This window comes from Falco punctatus (assembly GCF_963210335.1).
Source record: "Falco punctatus genome assembly, chromosome: 3".
NCBI lineage: Eukaryota > Metazoa > Chordata > Aves > Falconiformes > Falconidae > Falco > Falco punctatus.
In genome coordinates this window covers 120,848,655-120,867,845 of record NC_137582.1, presented here as the reverse complement: position 1 = coordinate 120,867,845, position 19,191 = coordinate 120,848,655, and the positions used below count along the sequence as shown (strand labels likewise).

The following is a 19,191-nucleotide window of genomic DNA, read 5'->3' as shown; positions in this document are numbered from 1 at the left end:
CAGGAGAGATAGGTGGCCTAGAATAACCGTGTTGGAGGAGGAGAGGCCATTGTCTTGGAAAATCTGCAGAAAATGAGCCAAGCAGCCTAGTTTTGCTGTTCCTTTCTTTGTGGACAGCCCATTGCCTAAATGATTCCAGATGCATCCACCTCCCCACTGAGAATATAAGGATGCTACTGGAAATGGAAGTTGTCTTCATCAGTTGGGAACCAGCCTTTCTCCTGTTTGAAGATGGTGGGCAGCAGGGTGGGTGCTGGCCACCTCGTATATCATCATCTCTCAGGGGTAACGGCCCTGCTGTTGCAGGCCTCCTGCCTGCTTGTTTTTTCCCTTTTGCATGAAATAAAAATAAACAAAATAAACAAATACGTCCTCTGGAGCTGGGATTGGATCCAGCTCTGACCCTGTGCTGAGGAGTGCTGTAATCACGGGGCGGCCGGAGCCCTCTCCTCCTTCCCCAGCCCTTTCCACTGAGTTCCCAGCAGCTCAGCAGCACCAGGGTGAGTGTGAATGGGAAAGCCCCCTCCGCTGGGGAAGCATTGCCTGCTGAGGCAGAGAAGGCACCTTCCTGGGGAAGTGCTCTTTATACAGGGCTGTTAGCCCAAACATTCTCCAACTGGACTTCAGAGGAAGAAGGGACCTCTTTCCCCACTGGACTGTTGGTGGACAACCAGGCACCTCTCATAAAGATCCCATCACTACTTGGACATGGGCAAGCTGCAGGACACGCGGTGTTCTGGTTTTCATCCTGAGCTGCCTGGTGGTTTCAGTGGGAAAGTGTGTGCTTCAGTAGGAGTTTGGTGCCTATTTGTGTGGGCCCGGACCGTTACCTGTTACGCCTTTGCTCCTCAGCCGTGCAATAAGGGTACCGAGCCTGCCCTCCTTCGCAGCTGTGTGAAGGATAGATCCACCACTGCCCCTCAGACACATGGATCCTGCAGAAAGGTTGCAGCAGTAAACAGATGAGCTATGATTTCCCCTATGTTAAATCTTGTTAGCATCTGTGGTGTGGCTTTCAATGTGTGCATCAATATCGCAGGTGAGGGAGAGCTGGGCTTGCTAGGCTGGGCATATGGCAGATGTCATTAAGATCTTCTCGAGTCTGTGATGGTTAATCTGCTCCAAGCAGAGCTTGTTTTCCAACTCCTACATGGAAACACAAGGCAAGATGATGCAGTCCAACTGCAAGACAAGTCGTGGTTTAACCTCCTGAAAGGCAGCTGCCCGGGCTAGCTGGAGTCCAGGATGTGGGTGCAGTGTGCTGCGTGTGGAGGAGGTTGAAGCCTTTTTTGCCCCACTGCTTTCCCCAGTGGTCCCTGGCTCCATATCACCCCAAAGGAGCCACTCTGGCTTCATCTGTGGGTGCCAAGTGATGGCATGTGAACCCTTCTCTGCAACACCATTCCAGGGATGAACTGTGCTCCCTCTAAAAGCCCTGTACCTCATTTACAGACATGGCCATAACTTCTCTGAGGTGCTAATTTAGGGAATGGTTATGGTGCCAGCCCAAGTACAGGTGAGAGGAGAATGCCGACAGTGATCGATTGAAGCGATGAGGGCAATGCTAGAGGGAAGGAAGTGTTGACAGAGACAAAACTGAAATCTGTCCAGAGTCTAACAAAGGTGTGAGGCTGGAGCCACTCCAAGGAGCCACGGGAGAGGCCACTGCACTGAATGTTGTTTTCTCTGACCCTTTGCCAATACATTTCCCAGATTGTGACAGATGATTTGGTTTTTTAGTTGCAGCATGCACTTTTCCCTCCTGTCTGGTCTCTCACACTTCCACACCTGACTGACCAGATTGAGGAACGCAGTGCCCAATAGGTATCTTGGCAAAGCAGCTCGTTTGAGAAACAGTGTGACCACATTCCAGGACCCGAAGACTGTCCCAAGAGCAGCCTGCAAACAGATGCAAAGAAAACATTGGACGCACATTTATGAGTCTCCCAGGGGGTTTCTGCCTCCTTTGGGTATCCCCTGGGGACTGATATTTATCTTCCTGAGATTCCTTTAGCTATAGCCGCTGTTCTGAGCTTCTCATGACCACAGGCATTAATGAGGCTTAGACTCAAGTGGGTGCCATTTATCAGTCTCCAAAGAATTCCCCCCTTACTCTAATTCAATGAGCTGAAAAGAAGTGGCCTCTCAAGACAGCACGGCTGATTCATACCCCACAGTTTGCATTCCAGTGGCCAGGGAAGCCACCACACAATGCCCATGTGATACAGGAGTACCTGCGGGAAAATGGCTTTCACCTTGGGATGATCGTTGGAAGGGAGAAAACTGACATGTCCAGATTGCACCATGGCGAATGCACAAGCCCAGAAATGCTCTTGTCCCCAGCCTGGAGAGTTATCAGGTATGAGGTCCATCCACCTGAGCATTTTTTGAAAATCAGAAGTCTATGTCCAAACTAGTCAGTCTCTGCTTCACTGGTGGGCAGGAGACCTTCAGAGGGTGGAAGCAGGTCAGGGGCACAGAGTCCTGCACAGGGACTCACCAAACATAGTGGTCTGATCTCATGCTGAAGGAGATAATGCCCAACCTAATTGACCTTCACATTTTGATGCATTACCAGTGGTGAATGCTGCTGGACTGAAAGCAGGAATTCAGGGCCTGGAAACCTGCTCACCAAGGCATAACAGGCACAACAAAGGCAAACAGCAAAGGTGTTTTCTGCCCATCGCTTTATCCACCTTCAAAATAGGGAAAAGGCGCTGAATAAGAATCAGGTTGAGAGAGATTTGTCACTCTGTGCAAGGCTACAGCTGGACAGTGTTGACTAGAATGGTCCCCTCCAACATCAATAAATGGGAATGGACATCACCATTCCCTTCACCCTTCCACTAAAATTTTGCTGTGCGTGATCATAAAAAGTTTATTGCTCATTATATCGCTTTTGTGCTCCAAATTCTCATCTCCCAGGACCCAGAGTAAGACTCTTGCACATATTTTCACATAAATGAGCTGAAGACACTGCCAAAGGTAGAAATATTCATTGATACCTGTGTATGAGAAAATGTGCTGGGAGGAGGGTGGTTTTGGCTATTTCAGGCTGTGTGAATGGAAGGTGGCTAACAGATGGCTTCCAGGGGCACATGAGCATCTCTAAGTCCCTGCTGACACTGACACTGGTCACAAAGCTCAGTGCAGACAACAGATACAAATCCCATAAGCACATAAAGGCCAGTGCCCATCCATGGTTTGGATACATTTCTATTTGACATCCTCACCACTCTGCCTTGTGCCCTGTGGGAAAGGACAGTGCTACCATCCCCTTTTTGAAGCTGGGGAGCTGAGCCACTCTCCAGCGGTGCTGTGGCAGACCAGAGAGCTGAAACTCAGTGCTCTGATTTCCTGGGCAATCTTTACTGATGTCAGTAAAGATAACTGAGAATAAAACCCAGATATGTACATTCCCAGACTTGGAAGCTCATTTTACGGGGACTGCAGAGAACAAGTTGTGGGCAAGAGCCGTAAGTGATTAATATACCCTTTTAGGAAACAAGCCTAATCTTTTACTCATTCTTTGTGAGAACAACAAACAAAACCTTTAAGTCAGGGTGATAACAATAGTGTCCTGCCTTCCAGCCTCCCAGGCACTCACTGCTGCAGGGACATGACTCTTCATGTCCTTGTGCGCTGCCCACTACAAGGCAGCAGAGGCAAATCCTTCATGCAGTCACAGGCCTGTGTCTTCTGCCATGCGCTGAGATCGTCGTGGCCTTTGAGCAGGTATTGTTGCCAACAGTGCATTTGCTTTCTCTTTGAAATATTCAGGCTAAAATAATTTCAGCAGACCTCTTGATCTTTGACAGTCTCTGTGGCCTGGGGTGGGAGGCTCCATGTGCAATGCAGCTGCCTGGCTGAAGCAGGGGGTTTAGTCCATCGTTGCAAGGACCTGTCCAGGGATGTCACAGCCCAGAGCAGACTATTTTGCTGTACGCAGCAGACCTCTCGGGAGTGATGCACAGGATTTCACATCGCAACTTAGCAGCTAGATGGAAGCTCTGCTCAGGTATCATTCATTCATCTGGACATCAAAAGCAGCATTATGTCAGGCATGACACAGATATAGTTAGTTGAACCAAAGTCAGCTGCAAGTTCATTTCCATGACTTGTTTGACAGGTCCATGCTATAACCTGGCATACCACAGCCAACAGTGATGCCAGGTCATCTTCCTTCTACCTCCTTGCCACTCCATGCGGTATTCCAGGCTCTGGTATAGGCAGGTCAGTGATGGTATTTGGGCTCTGTGACCACTGATTGTTGTAACCTCAGGTGTTTTAGGGCACTTGGCTCCCGCCATGGAGCCGAAGGGTTGAAGACTGTTTAGAGATAACCACTGGGGAAGTGAAGAGTGTGTCTCAACTTTGCTGCTCACTGACTGTAGGGATGTGGGAAGGCTACAGGGAAATTCCACTCCCCAATGGCACAGCTTTGCCCTGACATTAGGCAGACACCACGCAATTCAAATACAGAACAAGGGCTGCTTTTGGACAGGACTTTGTGAAGAGCTATTTTCCAGCTTTAGGAAGTAACTCAGAGCTTCAAAGACTGGTTTAAGGACTTGGTGACCAGGAGGGAAATTCATATTTCTTCCATCCCTAACAGCAGAATACAACCTGGGTTGAAACTAGGATGGGAAAAAAGTAGTGTTCCCTGCTCCTGCTGCACACCTCTCCTACCTGCAGACTTTGCCCTCCAACAGGCTGTTTGCAAATGCCCACCGTCAGAGCCAGCCGCCTTCCTCCTCTGAGCCTGCCAGAGGTGCTGAGGATCCCAGCTGAACCCTTTGAAGGCTTTGCCTCATCTCCAGGCCCCTGTGAGTCGCGTTCAGTTAGCGTGATGGGGAACCCACGCTGCCACAGGTGAGTGCTACACTGTAGGTAATCAATTATCACTGTTGCACATTGTTTTCATTCCTTGCCTGTGCGCATTTCCCAGAGAGCTGATTATGTCACTCATTAACCTTCCAGACCTCTTTATTTTCTTTATGCAAAAAGCCGGCTTTTGTCAGGCCAGCACGTTCATATTTCGGCTGAGCTTCAAGAACAAAGAGTCCCCATTAATTCCTTTCTGCTTAGTCATACCCAAGTCACGTAGAAAGCTATTACCAAAATTGGTACAGAAAGGTTGCCAACCGCAGAGCTCCAGCCCAGCTGCGTGTGGTGAGATTTGCATATCAGCGAGCTGGGGAGAAGGCTCAGTGCAGGCAGCACTTACCACAAAAGATGTTTTTGTTCATTTCTGTGAGTGAATGTTTGTAAAGTCAGAGCCTTTCCCAAAACAGTGGAGATAATCCTCCCATCTGGCCTGTCCTCCCAGAAGCTTTTATCCTCTCTCAGCACCTATGTCAAAGCCAAACTAAGCTGGCATCTCAGTGGATTAAAATCCAGGGTTTTTTGATTTGCCACATGGAGGTATTTGCTTCTTGACAGTTGAGGAGCGTGGTGCCATGAAAGCATCCCACGTCCCTTTTCACCCCTACGTGCTCAAAGCATCATATTGGAATGGTGCTACTGTGCAGTTGGCTGCCCAAGATCTGCATGACTGCCTGATTCCAGCCAAGATTAAAGCAGCAGCACATATTACAGCAGTATGGCAGCAGGGCTGCAAGCCAGGGGAATATTCACGTCTAACAGGTCATGAGCCACCCCTGCTTCATCATACACAGAGTGAGGTTTGGGCACTGGTGCCTCCTAGGTAGCATCACTGCAGCAGCCACAGGTGTTCCTCCAGAAGAAAGCCAAGTCATCATCTCCAGGCTGCATTCCCAGCCCCTGCTCTGCACATAAGTAGTTTTACCTTGGATCTAGACAGAGTAAGAAACCTACTTTCAAACCATGTCAGCTGAGATTGTCACAGCATGACATGAATCCAGAGCCCGGGATTCTGAGGAAGTTTTTAATAAGATTTGCAATCATACTCTTACAACTGGTGCTGATGCATTTCATCATCCCACAGAACAGTGCTGTACCTCAGCCTGAGCTCTTCTGCTTGCAGAGTGGTAGGTTATTGAAGCTGAAGTGCTCATAGTTACACCTGGTGCTGATGACTAGATCCAGAAGACAGTGGTCTAAAACCATGGTGACACAGGATATAACATCTCCATGGCTGAAGAAGTCATGACAAATGACCCCAGAGCAGAGTCATTCTTGATTTGGCAGGGGGAACACCTTTATTCTCCCACAGAATATCTTGCCTTCTTCTCTATGTAGTCGACTCTTGCTGTGGTGTGGAAGTACCTCCAACGTGCCATGGTGCTCGTGGCTTCTGGTTGCACTCACGTTTAGAACAGCGCAGGACACAAAGCACTGTGAAACAACGAAGGGCTGGGTGCAACATGCCCTTCTCAGGCAAGCCCTTGTGCCTTTGTAGGTTTGTGCCTTAGGGTTGCTTTGCTGAGCTGGGTGGGGTACACTCCTCGTTGCAGCTTCTCTGCCTGCAGGAGTGTGTGCTCTCCATGAACTGTCATCTGAATAGTTATTGTTAAAAGTGCCTAATGCTAACTAAGATTTGTGTTACATCATCTGTCAGTAGCATGTATACCCCTTCCTTAGGTGGCATCTGTCACCATGCAGATAAATAAGATGCCTCCCAGGGCTGCCACAACTCATAATTTTCACACCTATCTCATTATGCCATTAACCTAGGGCAGATCATCCTCCTAGTATTTCTGTTCATCCCTCTGACATAGCTAGACCAAGGCTTTGCTATATCATGTCCAGACAACCATAGCACAATGAGGCATCTGCTGCTGCGTGCAATTAGCTGTGCAAAGCAGCCTGTCTTGCTGGCACTGAATTACAAAGGTTTGAACCTAAAAACACGGTGATTGGAACAACTGCAAAAGCAGGGCAGAGGATGACTGAGCCAAAGATGAGCCTCCAAAGGGTTGAACAGCCCCTCTCAGCTCATAATTTATCAGGACAAATGTTAACAGCAGGCTCAAATCCTGTTCCTGATGGACTCCCTTCCCTCTAGCTCTGCGTGAGTATGGTGAGAGCCCTCGGAGCTGTGCTGGAAGCTGCAGGGCTGTCAGTGAAAGGAAAAGCTACCTTCTGTGCTTTTCATACCAAATCAGATCAAAGCTGAATTTGGAAAGGCTTTTCTGAAGCTAACTTTGCACAATGGACAGATCTTTAAAGGCAACAGACATCTTCAAAAGTTTTGATTCTTCAGTGTCCAATACTTTGGAGGAACATGGCTTTGGAGTGCAATGACAGATCCCCTCTAAAGCCAAGAATCTCTAGCTCCTCACCTCTGGACACTCAAACCAATGCCAGCCAGGCCCTCCTGTCATTTCCAGGCTATGGATAGTCTTTTGGATAAATCGTCCAGACTCTTGGGTCCTCTTTGATGAAGCCTCTTGAAGAAGTCCTGGATTCTGAAGAGCAATTAGTAATAACACATCGCTCCTCTGTACCCAGTTTTTCCCCTTCCTCTCATGGACAATAAAGCTCTAGCTGACCCCAGGAACAAGGTGCCCAGCAATGCCGTTCCAGTGGACAGCCTTGGCTTTTAATTTCAACACTCTCACCCTCTGGTGGGATGGAAAAGGGAAGATGTGCCCATCTTTCCTCCAGGAATCAGCTCTAAGGAGCAGTAACACCCAACTACCTTCAATTTGCAGCCCAACCATGCATGGTCTTCTACAATCACCAGCTTCATCCTAAGAACCTGCCTGTGTTTCCTCATGCATTCCCTCACAAGACTGACTTCTCCTTACTGTCCCTAACCCTGCGGGGACAAGTTTGTCCTCCACAACCAACCAACCTTGCATTACACCTGCAAACATTTGCCTTCTACTCTTTCACCTAGAGAATTTCTTGAGGGATTTGGAAGCCAATGAGTGCTATCATGTGTGGAGCTCTGTATGTGTTATGACTATTAATGTCTACAGTGATGCTAGATTTCAATTTAGAGACACAGGCAGCCAATTTATGTTCACTTCACTGCAGATTATTACTGAGGGAGCACAAGCAAACTCACATACTTCTCTCATGAAAACTACTTTTGTTCTTTCTTGTTTTGTTCTCTTACACAATAAAAAATCCTTCTGGCTCAAAGCACCTTTGCTCACCGTGTATAGAGAAACACACGTTTTGCCAGCGACTCTCCTGAAGAGACACCCTGCAGGGATATCCTGTCTACACTTTTCCTATCATTAAGCGGAGGATGGAAGTCTGTATTTGGGGAGCTACCAAACACCCACTGTTTGCCACTTTGCCAATGTTATTAGTGTTTGTCCCTGCTCTGTTATGTGTCCTTCAGTGTACTGCTGAATTCCTTTCCAAAATGTCATAAAACAACAGGGACAACTCTGTTGTTTTAGGAAAGAGGAGAACAGTCTGAGTGCGGTGGAGAATGTTTATGCCATGGGGATGTGCACGTACCTCGTGTAGGATGTCTGCCATGCAGCAGCAGAAATATGAGTGTCAAAAGGCCTGGGGTGTAGACAGTTTTGTGTGCACTCCTTTGGAGGAACGTCAGCACCCAGGAACCTAAAGCACCTACAGTGTTAGGTGGCAGCTCAGGTTTTCAGTTTCTCAAGGATGCCTACATGCTAGGCTTGAGCACTTAATCCCCTCTGGATTTAGCTCTTTGGACATGGTGAGCTGCTTGTGCACAAGCCCTGGAGAGACTCTTAAACTAGGCGTTCCCCACTTTCTGTTTTTTTGGCAAGACTTGATCCATTAGGCATGTGCGGAGCTTGCCAAACCCACACAAAAGACAGCAGAGACGAGCCCTCAGACATGTGTGTGTACTAGTAGACTCAAAGCCCAGTGGTTACAGTGCTTCCCTGGGCTGTGGGACAGGCCAAGTGTGAATTACTTTACCTGTTTTATGCTGTGGCTATTAAATATAGAGCCCTCTTTGTAGGAGACAGTGGGGTTATCTGGGATGGGATTTTCATCTCTTTCCTTATATTTTGTACAACTAATTAAATACTGAGTAAAGTAGAAGGTTGGAAGTAAGTGGTCTACTGGGTAGAGTGAGAAGGGAGAGAGAGAGAGCTTTTTCTTCCTGGACCTCATTTATCATGGGAAACACCGGACCAGTTCCCTTATTGAACTTTTGTGGAACATTCACAGTTAATATCCCTTCCGGCTGCCTAACTCCCTCCTTTGTATTCCCCAGTGGTTTAGGCAGCTTTCTACTCAGACTGGGTCTTCTCTGTGTCCTGTCTCCTGCTTACACCTGGCAGCACTTTGTGGATTTACCACCTGAGACAAAAGCACCTCTGAAAATTCACATTTCTCAAGCACCTTCATCTTGCCATGCTGGCAGGAGAATTTCTAACATTTTAAAATCTGTGTTTTGGCATTTCCCAGGGCCCTAGAGGACACTTGCAGCAGAAAAATGGGACTGAACCCAGTTTCCCAAGGTAGTTGATTTGCAGCACATTCTAGTCATCACTGTAGCAAATTTAACAACTTCTGTTGCAGGCAGATGAGGATTATTGCAGAGAGGGAAATGAAGGGGCGTAGAAATCTGGGTCTGTGGGAGGGCAGTGAGAAGCACATCTGACTTACAGCTGAGCCCAGCTAAATCTGAGCCCACTGGAGACAACGGTGAAAGGGATTGACTTGGGCCCTGCAGGAGGCAGAGGTGCTTCTCTGAGAGGGAAGGGGAAAGCAGTCACAGGAGGGTGGGCTGGCTGAGCCCCGCTGCGGTGGGCAGCTGCGGAAGTGGCAAGGAGGAGTGCAGCCATGGCCAAGCTCAACAGAGGTTACTGGGGATTATGGGAGGGCTGGGTAGAGATACGGCTCAGGCCAGTCTGCTGTCTTGCTATTTGGTTTTCAGTGAAAGTATCCAGAAGTATCAGTAAGAGCCTGAAAAAATGAGGCAGTGCCCCCCAGCAAGGACCGCTGAATTCCCTGACACCTCCTCAGGCAATGTCCCTATTTGAAGGGGAAGAGGGATTAAAGCAGGCTGCTCCTGCATCCGGCACTCTGAGCTGCGTTGGGGTTCTAAGCACCCATCCCGACTGGATGCAAAAAAGCATCCCTGGGCCATCTGGATGGGCTGGGACCAGCCCGTTCAGCTGCCCCCTGGCTGAGCAGCACAGGCTGTATTGATGAGAACCAGTGTCTATGTTTGGGGCTGAGCTTTCCCCACCAGAGGAGCTTCAGCACATAGTATCAGCTGGGCCAGAAGCAGATGAATCAAGGTGGGTGGTAGGTTTAGATTTGCTCCCAACTGATAGCATGATGTAGCCTCGGTCGTCAAAAGGAAGAGTTTGTCTGGGAGCGGCTAAGAAGGTTTTTGGGTGTCCTTCCTGATGGCATCACGAAACCCTCTCTTCCCCAGCCTCCCCCCAGGGCTGAACTCCTCCACCAGTGGGGAGACCCCATGATCTTCAGGCAATGCTGGGCAGAAGGAATGTGCATCTCTACGTGATTCGTGCTAGAGAAAACCACCCTGTAAACACAGCAGAGGCTATTTTGAGGAATCCCTGAGGTATAACTAGTAACAGCTCAGGAGGAGCCGAGTCCTCTCACCTCTGCTACTCCTGCCTTGTTTTCTCCTCGACTTTCTATTATCTCCAGTAACAAAGGAGATGGTTTGTGGCATGCAAGAGATGTCAGACATAACTAACGAGCGGCCTTCAGAGCAAAACCACTCAATGGAAACACTGTGCTCCCTGTTCAGCAGCTCCCGTTGGAGACCTGCTCTCTGGGCTGGGACTGGATTGCTCAGAACCATCACAGACAGCCAAGGAGTTTCTAGAATAAATAGACAAAACAACCAGTGGCAAGAAAAAGGACAAGATTTCCTCCTTTATTCTCTTCTCCACCGTTTTTATATAGGGAAATTGAGACAAAGTGAATATTAGAAATGCAACTGCTTTGGGTGAGTTACAAACACAGCTAGTACTGTTAAACAGCCTTTTCAAATACACTGATTGTACTGAAACCAACAATCAATAGCAAAGTTAACAATGTTAAGCATTGTTACAAATCTGCAGTATCTCATGTCTACAGTTCAGGAATGGGTTATTTTGCTATCCTGATTAAATTTACTTTTCAAAGTGAAACCCTTCCTTCAATATACTAAAATTCCGTTTGCTCAGAATACTACATTTCTGTGACCTGAGGTAATTTTGCTTATGAGATTATTTTCTTAATATGAAATGCCTAATAGTTTTACATCATTTTTTTGTTGGAATAGAAAATTGCAGAATTTCTAGTGAAGCAGCAGATCTGGTCGCTACCTTCAGCTCTGATCCCTCTGGACTTGCAGTGGGATACCAACAGTTGCAGCACAAATGAGCCTGTAAGAATGAAGTTTCATGGCAGGCTAGTTAACCAGTAACTGAAATTATGGTTACATCTGTCCAAGGGCAGAGGCATACAGCAAAAAGACACTGCTAGCATAGACTGATCCCTTGCCAGCTTTGTGTTGTGATTCCTCAGCACCTAATTACTCCTACTTTAATTAAACTTTCTTGTAAAACTTTTGTTGTTTCCTTCCCTAAATGATCTGCTTCTGCAGACTGGAGTCTCTCATCTCCTACCAAAATTGCAAATAGAGCTGGATGGAAATTATGACCTTCTTAGTTTGCTGGAAATGTTTTTGTGTTGGTTTTGGGTTTTTTCTTCTCAAATCAAGTATTTCTGATTTCTTTTAAAAACAAGTTGTTTTTCAAAGTTGATAGCTTGATTAAAATGTTGCATTTTGACAGGGGAAATTTTTTTCCATTACAATTTTGAGTCCCTGAGTGAAGAAAATTAAATCAATTCAACCATTTCGCAACAAATTGCAAGACTGAGAGCTGGAATAATTTTACTGAGTGTAACAAACTGTCTGATTCAAAAGCTCTGGACTTAATTTCTAATTCTACCTATTATTTGGGGGGAAAACTGAGATATTCTCAGTGTTCAAATTTTTCAGCATTCCAGCATCTGCACTGCTCATTGGAAAACCTTTGCAAGCAATTCAGATACTGTTGTGGATTTGTACATCGTTCAGAACAATAGGGTCTGTCCTCCAGGTGGCACAAATCAATACATCAATACATCAATAAACCATATCAATAATTAATAATTAACCACATCTGCAGGTGCTGAGGTTTAAAGGGCATACACTTGCATTTTCTTTGTTTTCCTTGGTTTTCTTCAAACTAGATTTAACTTCTGCCTTATGCTCTATATGAATTTCTGCCTCTGCCCAGTCTTTGCAGCTTATTTGCCTGGGTACTCTTCCCCCGGCCCCATATCTCCCCAAAAGAATGACCTAGAAAGAGTGATCTGGAATGGATGTAAGCTGCTAGCCACATGAAAACCTGTTGCTTAAAGGGGACTTCAAGCACTTGTCATCTGCTGGTATCTGAATGGGATACTGAATATTGCTGAGTCTGCAGCCTGGAACACCTTGGCATCTGCAGAAAGCAGCTGTTGCAGAAAGGGGTATTTGTGCCTGTCCGGGTGGCAGGAACCCCATGGAACTTGTCTCAGCTGGAAGTAGTTATGTTACACAAGTTGTTCTCATGCACTTGCTGCAAAGGATTGGTATCATAAAGCAGTTAGCGATAGAAGAAAGCTTCGAGGTGGTGATTAATTGCATTACACCTATTGTAATTATAAATTCCAGGTCACTCATCATTCTGGAAATCTGAAGGAGTTCAACCATCAGGGTGGAGTAAACGCAGACATCCATATTAAATTGTTCCAATGAACACCCAACATACAAGGAATGTCTCCATGGGGCTGTCTAAACACACACTGCGCTTTGCTTTTCTTGCCCTTTGGGCACAGAAAGTATGTAATCAGACAGGCATACAGGACAGATCTGTTATTGACATTCAGTTTAACTCTATTAAAAAATGGTCTTACCTGCAAATCTTACCCTTTGGTGCAACTTTTCCATCCATAGAAAAAGGGAGAACATGTTTTGCTTCCCAGGTAGTGAGGAAGGAATAGGACACGTTCACAGCCTTTAGAGCCCTTATGTTTGTGAGAGAAGGAATAGCTTGTGTGGAAAATATTCAGCAAATTTCTTGGTGTGGCAGAGTTGCGAGTTTTTACCGGTGACTCTCTCTGCAAAAGCTCCCACAGCAGTATGGAAGGGTGTCATCAGAAGCACGTTTATTATGACTTTAAAATAACAACTGTAAACGCAGGCTAGCTCAGGTCTGTGGTCTGTGGCAGTGACCAGCAGAAGATGCTGAAGAGGAAGGTGGACAAGTCTTGCCGTTGAGGATGAGGTATGGCCTGCTCCCGCTGTAGGTCTCATTCCAGGTCTAATGTAACAGGAGAGCCCTGATGCATGAAGTTGAATGTCCCTTCCAAAGCTGATCACATATCCATATATTGACAACATCCCCAGTTTATCTGGTGCCTTCCTGGATTTAATTTGAACTGCTGTCCTAGAGGCAAGTCTTACCTCCCCCCCTCTTTTATTCTACTAGACTAGTTACTTTGCTATAAAATTAATCACACTTGTGTAACAGTGTGATAATCATCTTAGACTACCGACAGCTCAGTACATGTCAAAGGTCTCTGAGACATTCAAGTCATTCTTTCCCCTTCAAAATCACCTGAGAATTGCACCTCTCTTTTACTGCCCTGAAGTTTTCATTAGCAGGTTCCTGAACCGCAGGGTTGCAGGGGCCTCCTTCTGCCCACCAGCCATCCCAAGGCAGTCCGTCATTGCCACAACCCTAGTGGCACCAAACCTGCCCTGTGCAAACGACTTTTGAGACCTCTAGTAAAAGCCGAGGAGCACAGCAGCAAGGGAGCACAAATTCACTCGATGCCTGCCCTTCCCCTTTGCTGTCTTGTAGCCTGCAGTGGCTAGCAAGGATGCCGTGCACAGATCAGCCATACTGTAACAGGCTGGCTCAAGGCACAGACAAGGCAGGCGAAGGGCAGCATCCTGTCAAGGGGTCAGTACCGCCACGGGGACACACACTTTCTGGGTGATGCTACAACCGGGCTGGCTCTCCGGGATCTGAGAGGTGGTCCGTGCAAAGTCCAGCCCAGCTGCTGCTGCCTGCCCCCCTCCCACCTCACTGGCAAGGATGGAGGCAGCAAGCCCCAGGCTGCAGGGCATGGTTGTCACCTTCCCCTCCGACCCCACCTTCTCTCACCATTTTCCTAGGGAGATGTCTGCCTCTGCAACAGAGAAGCCTTGTTTGTGTCTGTGATATGGGGAGATGGAGGCAGCAGGACAGCTCTAGCAGTCTCGGATGACAGTCCCTATGCCTGGGGCCAGGCTACCTCTCCCCATGCCTGTGAGGGACACTGGGGTTTTCTGGAAACTCCTAGGAGAGGGAAAATACACAAAGATCTGGAAACTGGGACTAAACAACCCGTCATGGTATATTCAGGTGCCAAATAGCCATATGTGTGCTGGTCAGGTTTGTGCCCACTCAACACAGCATTTGTGATAATGCAAACCACAGACAAACACAGAACAGGGACAAATCTGTTATCAGTAAATCATGCAGACACTCATGTCTCAACGTTTCTTTTATTTAGGGATGCCATTTAATGACTGGCTTAGATTCGCTGAAGTCCTTTTTGCTGTTGAAAGAGTAATCCCATGTCCAGCTTGGCCAAGCAGTCCCACCTCCCCATCGTACTAACAGCAACCTGCTTGCAACAAACTGTGTCAGCCCAGAGCTGCTGTGCCCTGCAGGGAATCTGACTGGGGTCTTGCAGAACATATCTGGGAGACGTGAGAGAAGCCTGCATTTTCCATAATAGCTCAATAATGATTGAAAAATGTCACAATCTGTGAGGGCTGCCTGGCTATCCCAGTCCTCTCGTGGGACTAGTCCCTGTCAAAAGAAAGAAGCCAAAGGGGAATTCAAGAGCTGCCTCGGAAAATGCCTGTGTACTGCAAGTGAACTTCAGGTCACTCTCTGTGGAGCTGGTTTTAAGCCAAAATAAGAGAGTCTGGGATCTGGAGGATGTCCTCATACTGCTCATGTAATTTAGTAACCTTAAACTTGGTTGAAATTCTCCACACCACTGTCTGTGCAAGACTCTGCCTCCTAAGATCCTTGCCATTCTCAGCAGCTTTGACGGTGCAAGGACAGTGTTTCACACTGCTGCTGTGTCAGCTCAAAGCCCTAGATAGCTAATGAGACTCCTGCCCCTTTGCCCTTACAAGTATCCAGACCCTCATGTGCACCCTTCTTCACTGTGTGAAATATATTCTTCAGGCAGCCCTGTGCTCAGCCTCCCAGCACCACCACTGAAATTCCTTGTAGTCAGCAGAAAGCAGTGATTTATAACAACTGATGCGTTGATCTGGGGTGGGGAGGGGGGGCGATGAATCTCCCAAAGGAAGCTTGACTTGACAATGTCTCTTTCCTATACTTCCTAACAGGGACTCAGTGGGGGATGACCAACTGTGGAAAAATTTTGCTAATGTCCCAGGACAAGAATTATGATTATTAGCTGGGCTTCCATCCACCGTGGGGAATTCTGGCTCGTGACATCACCCCATTGTTTCTGCTGGTGCCAAGAGCATGCTGGGATCCTGTCTTCTCAATGGTTAAAGCACTTTCCTGTTTGCCCGTTCCTTGTTTCCAAACAGCGCACTTCATGAATGCTGCACGGGATGTCTCTTTCTTGAGCTGTTTTGTCCCTTTCGTCATGTCTGCCTGAAACTCTTCACAATGAAGTGAACAATGTATTCCTACAGTCAGAAACAAAAGGGAAAAAATAACTGCAAGAGGCAAAGCCCATCTTTGGCATTTATGACCCTGTGTATGCCTCTGTTCCTCCTTTGGAAGCCACGTCTGTGTAGCACAGACCCATCCCTCTGCTCCAGCCTGTTGTTTTTCTTAGGGATTTTAGTGTGGTGATAATGCCAGGAGGGCTGGCCCTGGGAAGCAGTGGCCCCTGCTTTTTATCAGGGGAGCTGGGACAGTGGCAGAAGCAGTGCAGCTTCTCTGTGTCTAGGAGGTCGAGGAGAACCACTGCTCCCAGTCCCAGCTGAACCCCCCAGCCCAGAGAATGAAGGAACAGCCTAAAATGAGGAGCTACCCTTGAAACCACCATGGTTAGATACCGGAATAGTACTCTGTGGGGATGGCTGATGCTGAAACAGCTGTTTCGCCCTATGTCTGGATGTTCTTCAAAAACCTAAAGGCAAATTACTTTTTAACAAGTCTTTTCTTTATTATTTTTTTTACCTTCCCATACAGAAATTCTGTAGCTCTGGACAAAGCTCTCAGAATCAAGTTCAAAGCGGTCCTGGTCAATGCGATCTCCACTCCACCTCTTCTCTGCAGGGTTCCTACATCCCTGCAACAAACGGAGGCTTTTCTCCATAGTTCCACATTCTTCAAGATCTTTGAAACAGTGGTGCCAAATAGCCATACGTGTGCTGGTCAGGTTTGTGCCTGCTCAACACAGTAGGGTATTTCCTGGAGGAAAAAAAATAGTTCAAACTCCATTCAGTAGACATATATGAACAAGAAGGTGTAACATTTGCTCAATTTTCTGCGACAGTGCAAAATCTCTTGGGATTTATGAGAAATGAAGAAAAAAATTGAGAAAAGAAGTGGGTGAAGGGTCTGGTTTGTAAAGATGTTCCTGCACCTGGCATTAAAGGCAGGTACCTCGCAGGTGCCTGGGTGCTTCTGTTCCTCTGGCTGCACAGCAAGAGACCTTTGCAGACAGTGACATGTAGCTTCAGGTGCTTCTTGGAAATGCAAGCTAAGCAAGAAAACTACAGCCACAAAAGGAGTCTGATGAAGGTAATCACTTGAACCTTCATCTCCAAAACCTCAGGTTAGCTTGAGACTCTTCTTCCTTCCCAGAGGTATGAGGTCTTTTTGTGTGACAAAGTTTTCGGCTATCCCTTTCAGCAAATGAATCCTGGAAAGCCATATTACTGGGGCTCTGTCTCGCAATTCTTGCAGACAACTGATAGCACCTTTCCTCAGAAAGTGCCCCTTCTTTAAGCAAAGTGAAGTCATTCATTCCCCAGCCTTTCCTCCATGTGGGTAACTATGGCTGCATTACCTTCCCCACGTCAAGGATATCTTCTTTCACCCTGCAGTGACCAGAGTGAGGATCACAGAAACTGGAGCCAAGGGAGGTTTATTATATCATTGAACTGGCATCTGGAATGTCACACAGTATCCGAGCTCTGACATAACTCTGAAACTTGGCACAGCTGGAATATGGGCTGTAACAGGTAATGCTGCTATTGTATTTCCCTATATTCTTTAGGACAATCACTACACTGGCACACAGGCTAAAAACTTCCCTCTGCTTGTTTGCTGGTCACACCGAAGCTGTATTTTATCAGTTATATCTTCATTTTCTTATTATTTTAAAATAAAATTTTCACTATTCCTGATTTCCTCTGCCTAATGTATCCCCTCCCTGATATTTTAGCTGCTTTTCCATTTTTTTTTTTTCATCTGCTCTGGCCTCCTGTGTCCTCACGCTTCAGCCACCCGCCTCCCCCCTCAGTAAATGCAGCTCTTGACAGTATCCGTGTTCTCATGCGCCGTCGTAGTCAGTGTTGCTGGGTGAATAGAACAATAATTTCCCCTGAGCATATTTTTTTGATCCCACTGTGGGTTTTCCCCTGCACACATGCATTTTGCATGAATAGAGAGAAGCATTCACGCCGGTGCTTGGTCTGTTAAAGCTTCTTGTTATTGCTTGCAGGAATGCAATCGTAACTCGCTTCACTTCCACGCGACGCTGTGAGCAGAAACTATTGCTCAGATGAAAGCAGTTTTCCACGCTGGTTCAGTTCATTGCACTTTTTCTTACTTCTCTTTCCATTCCTCATGCACGTGTTACACTTTGCCTGAGACCTCACACTGATTGACTGTAATTGCCATCATCTTGCATCTGTTCATAACAACAGTGCAATAAAACCCTAAAGTGCTCATTGTAAACAAATAAAAATACACTCCCTTTCCTAAGAAGGCTTTAAAAACATCTCAGAAAGGCAAGTGCAGTAGGTCTTTGTTGGCTTTTCTAACCTGCTCACACTCCAGGCATGCTCTGCTGCCCAGACTTACCACGGATCTGTGCGGCAGTGGCCCCAGGGGACACGGGGTGCCCGGAGGCTTTTGGCCAGCCCTGCTGCGGTCAGCGCCCGGCGCCTCTCGGGGACAGTGTCCTGCTTCTGCACAACACGCACCATGGGCAGGACCAGGCGGCTTTACCGGCCTCCTCGTGCCTGCCAGCAGGTCATTGCCGTATTTCACGTCGATCGTATCCTAAAAGTGTGCAGATGGCGTCGCGTATGCCATCATTAACGTCGAAGCAAAATTAGACAGCTCTCGGAGAGGATTAATGCAAGGGATGTTAACCGCTCAGCCTAGCAGAAGGCTTTAACCAGTGCAGTGAGCCACGCGTTGGGGCCAGCGACCGTGTCACCTGCCTTGAGCCCCACGGGGATGCCCCCTGCTTCCACCGCTGCAGCTCGCCCGGGCCGTGCCGCGCGGGGGGAGGGGGGCGGCGCGGGGGGAGGGGGGCGGCGCGGGGACCCTGCGCGGGGGCGCGCACGGGGCCGGCATCACCCGCGCGTGGGGCGGCGGTTCCCCCGCGGCTCGCGCTGCCCGCGCCCCGCCCGCCCCACCTGCCGGCGGCGGCTGCGAACTGCCTCCCGCCCCCCAGCCGCCGGCGGGCTGCGACCCCCGGCCCCGCCGCCCCACCCGAGACCCCCCCTCCACGGGACACCACTCGCGCACACGCTGCCCCCACTCCCCCCCCTACACTGCACCCACTTTCTCCTCGCACCGTCCCCACGCCCCCTCCTCGCAGCGCGGGGGGGACAGAAGGTCCCACGCGTGTTCGGCGCGGCCCGCGGGGCGGCGGGGCCGGCGGCGGGGGCAGCGCGGCGCGGGCAGGGCTCTGCCCAGGGGGTCCCCGCCGCCCCCACGCGTGTGCCCGCGCCCCGCTTGTTCCCCCGCGGCCGCCCCACGCGGCGGGGCGGAGCGGGGCCGTGACGCGGCGTGGCGGGGCTATAAAGCACCTGCCGGGCGCCCGCCGGCTCCAGACGCGGCGCGGCGGCTCGGGGCAGCGCGGCTCCCGGAGGAGCGGCAGGAGAGCCGGCCCGGGGGGCAGAGAGAGAGAGAACCCCGGAGCGAGTCCCCGGAGCCCTGCGGCCGCCCCGGCCCCGCCGCCGGGCCGCGGCGATGCCCACCGCCTCCGCCGTGCTGCTGGCGCTCGCCCTCTGCGCCCTCCTGGGAGATG

General features: G+C 48.7%; 1 protein-coding gene across 2 annotated transcripts in view; it reads left to right on the top strand.

The window, feature by feature from the left end:
* EDN2 (endothelin 2) overlaps window positions 1–19,191 on the top strand; it is a 42,052-nt gene that overhangs the window by 17,362 nt on the left and 5,499 nt on the right. For both annotated transcript variants that reach the window (XM_080381259.1, XM_080381258.1), the window contains exon 1: window positions 1–19,191. This exon is cut by the window's left edge and continues 17,362 nt beyond it. In XM_080381259.1, the coding sequence (XP_080237385.1) occupies window positions 19,134–19,191 (58 nt within the window). In that variant the 5' untranslated portion in view covers window positions 1–19,133.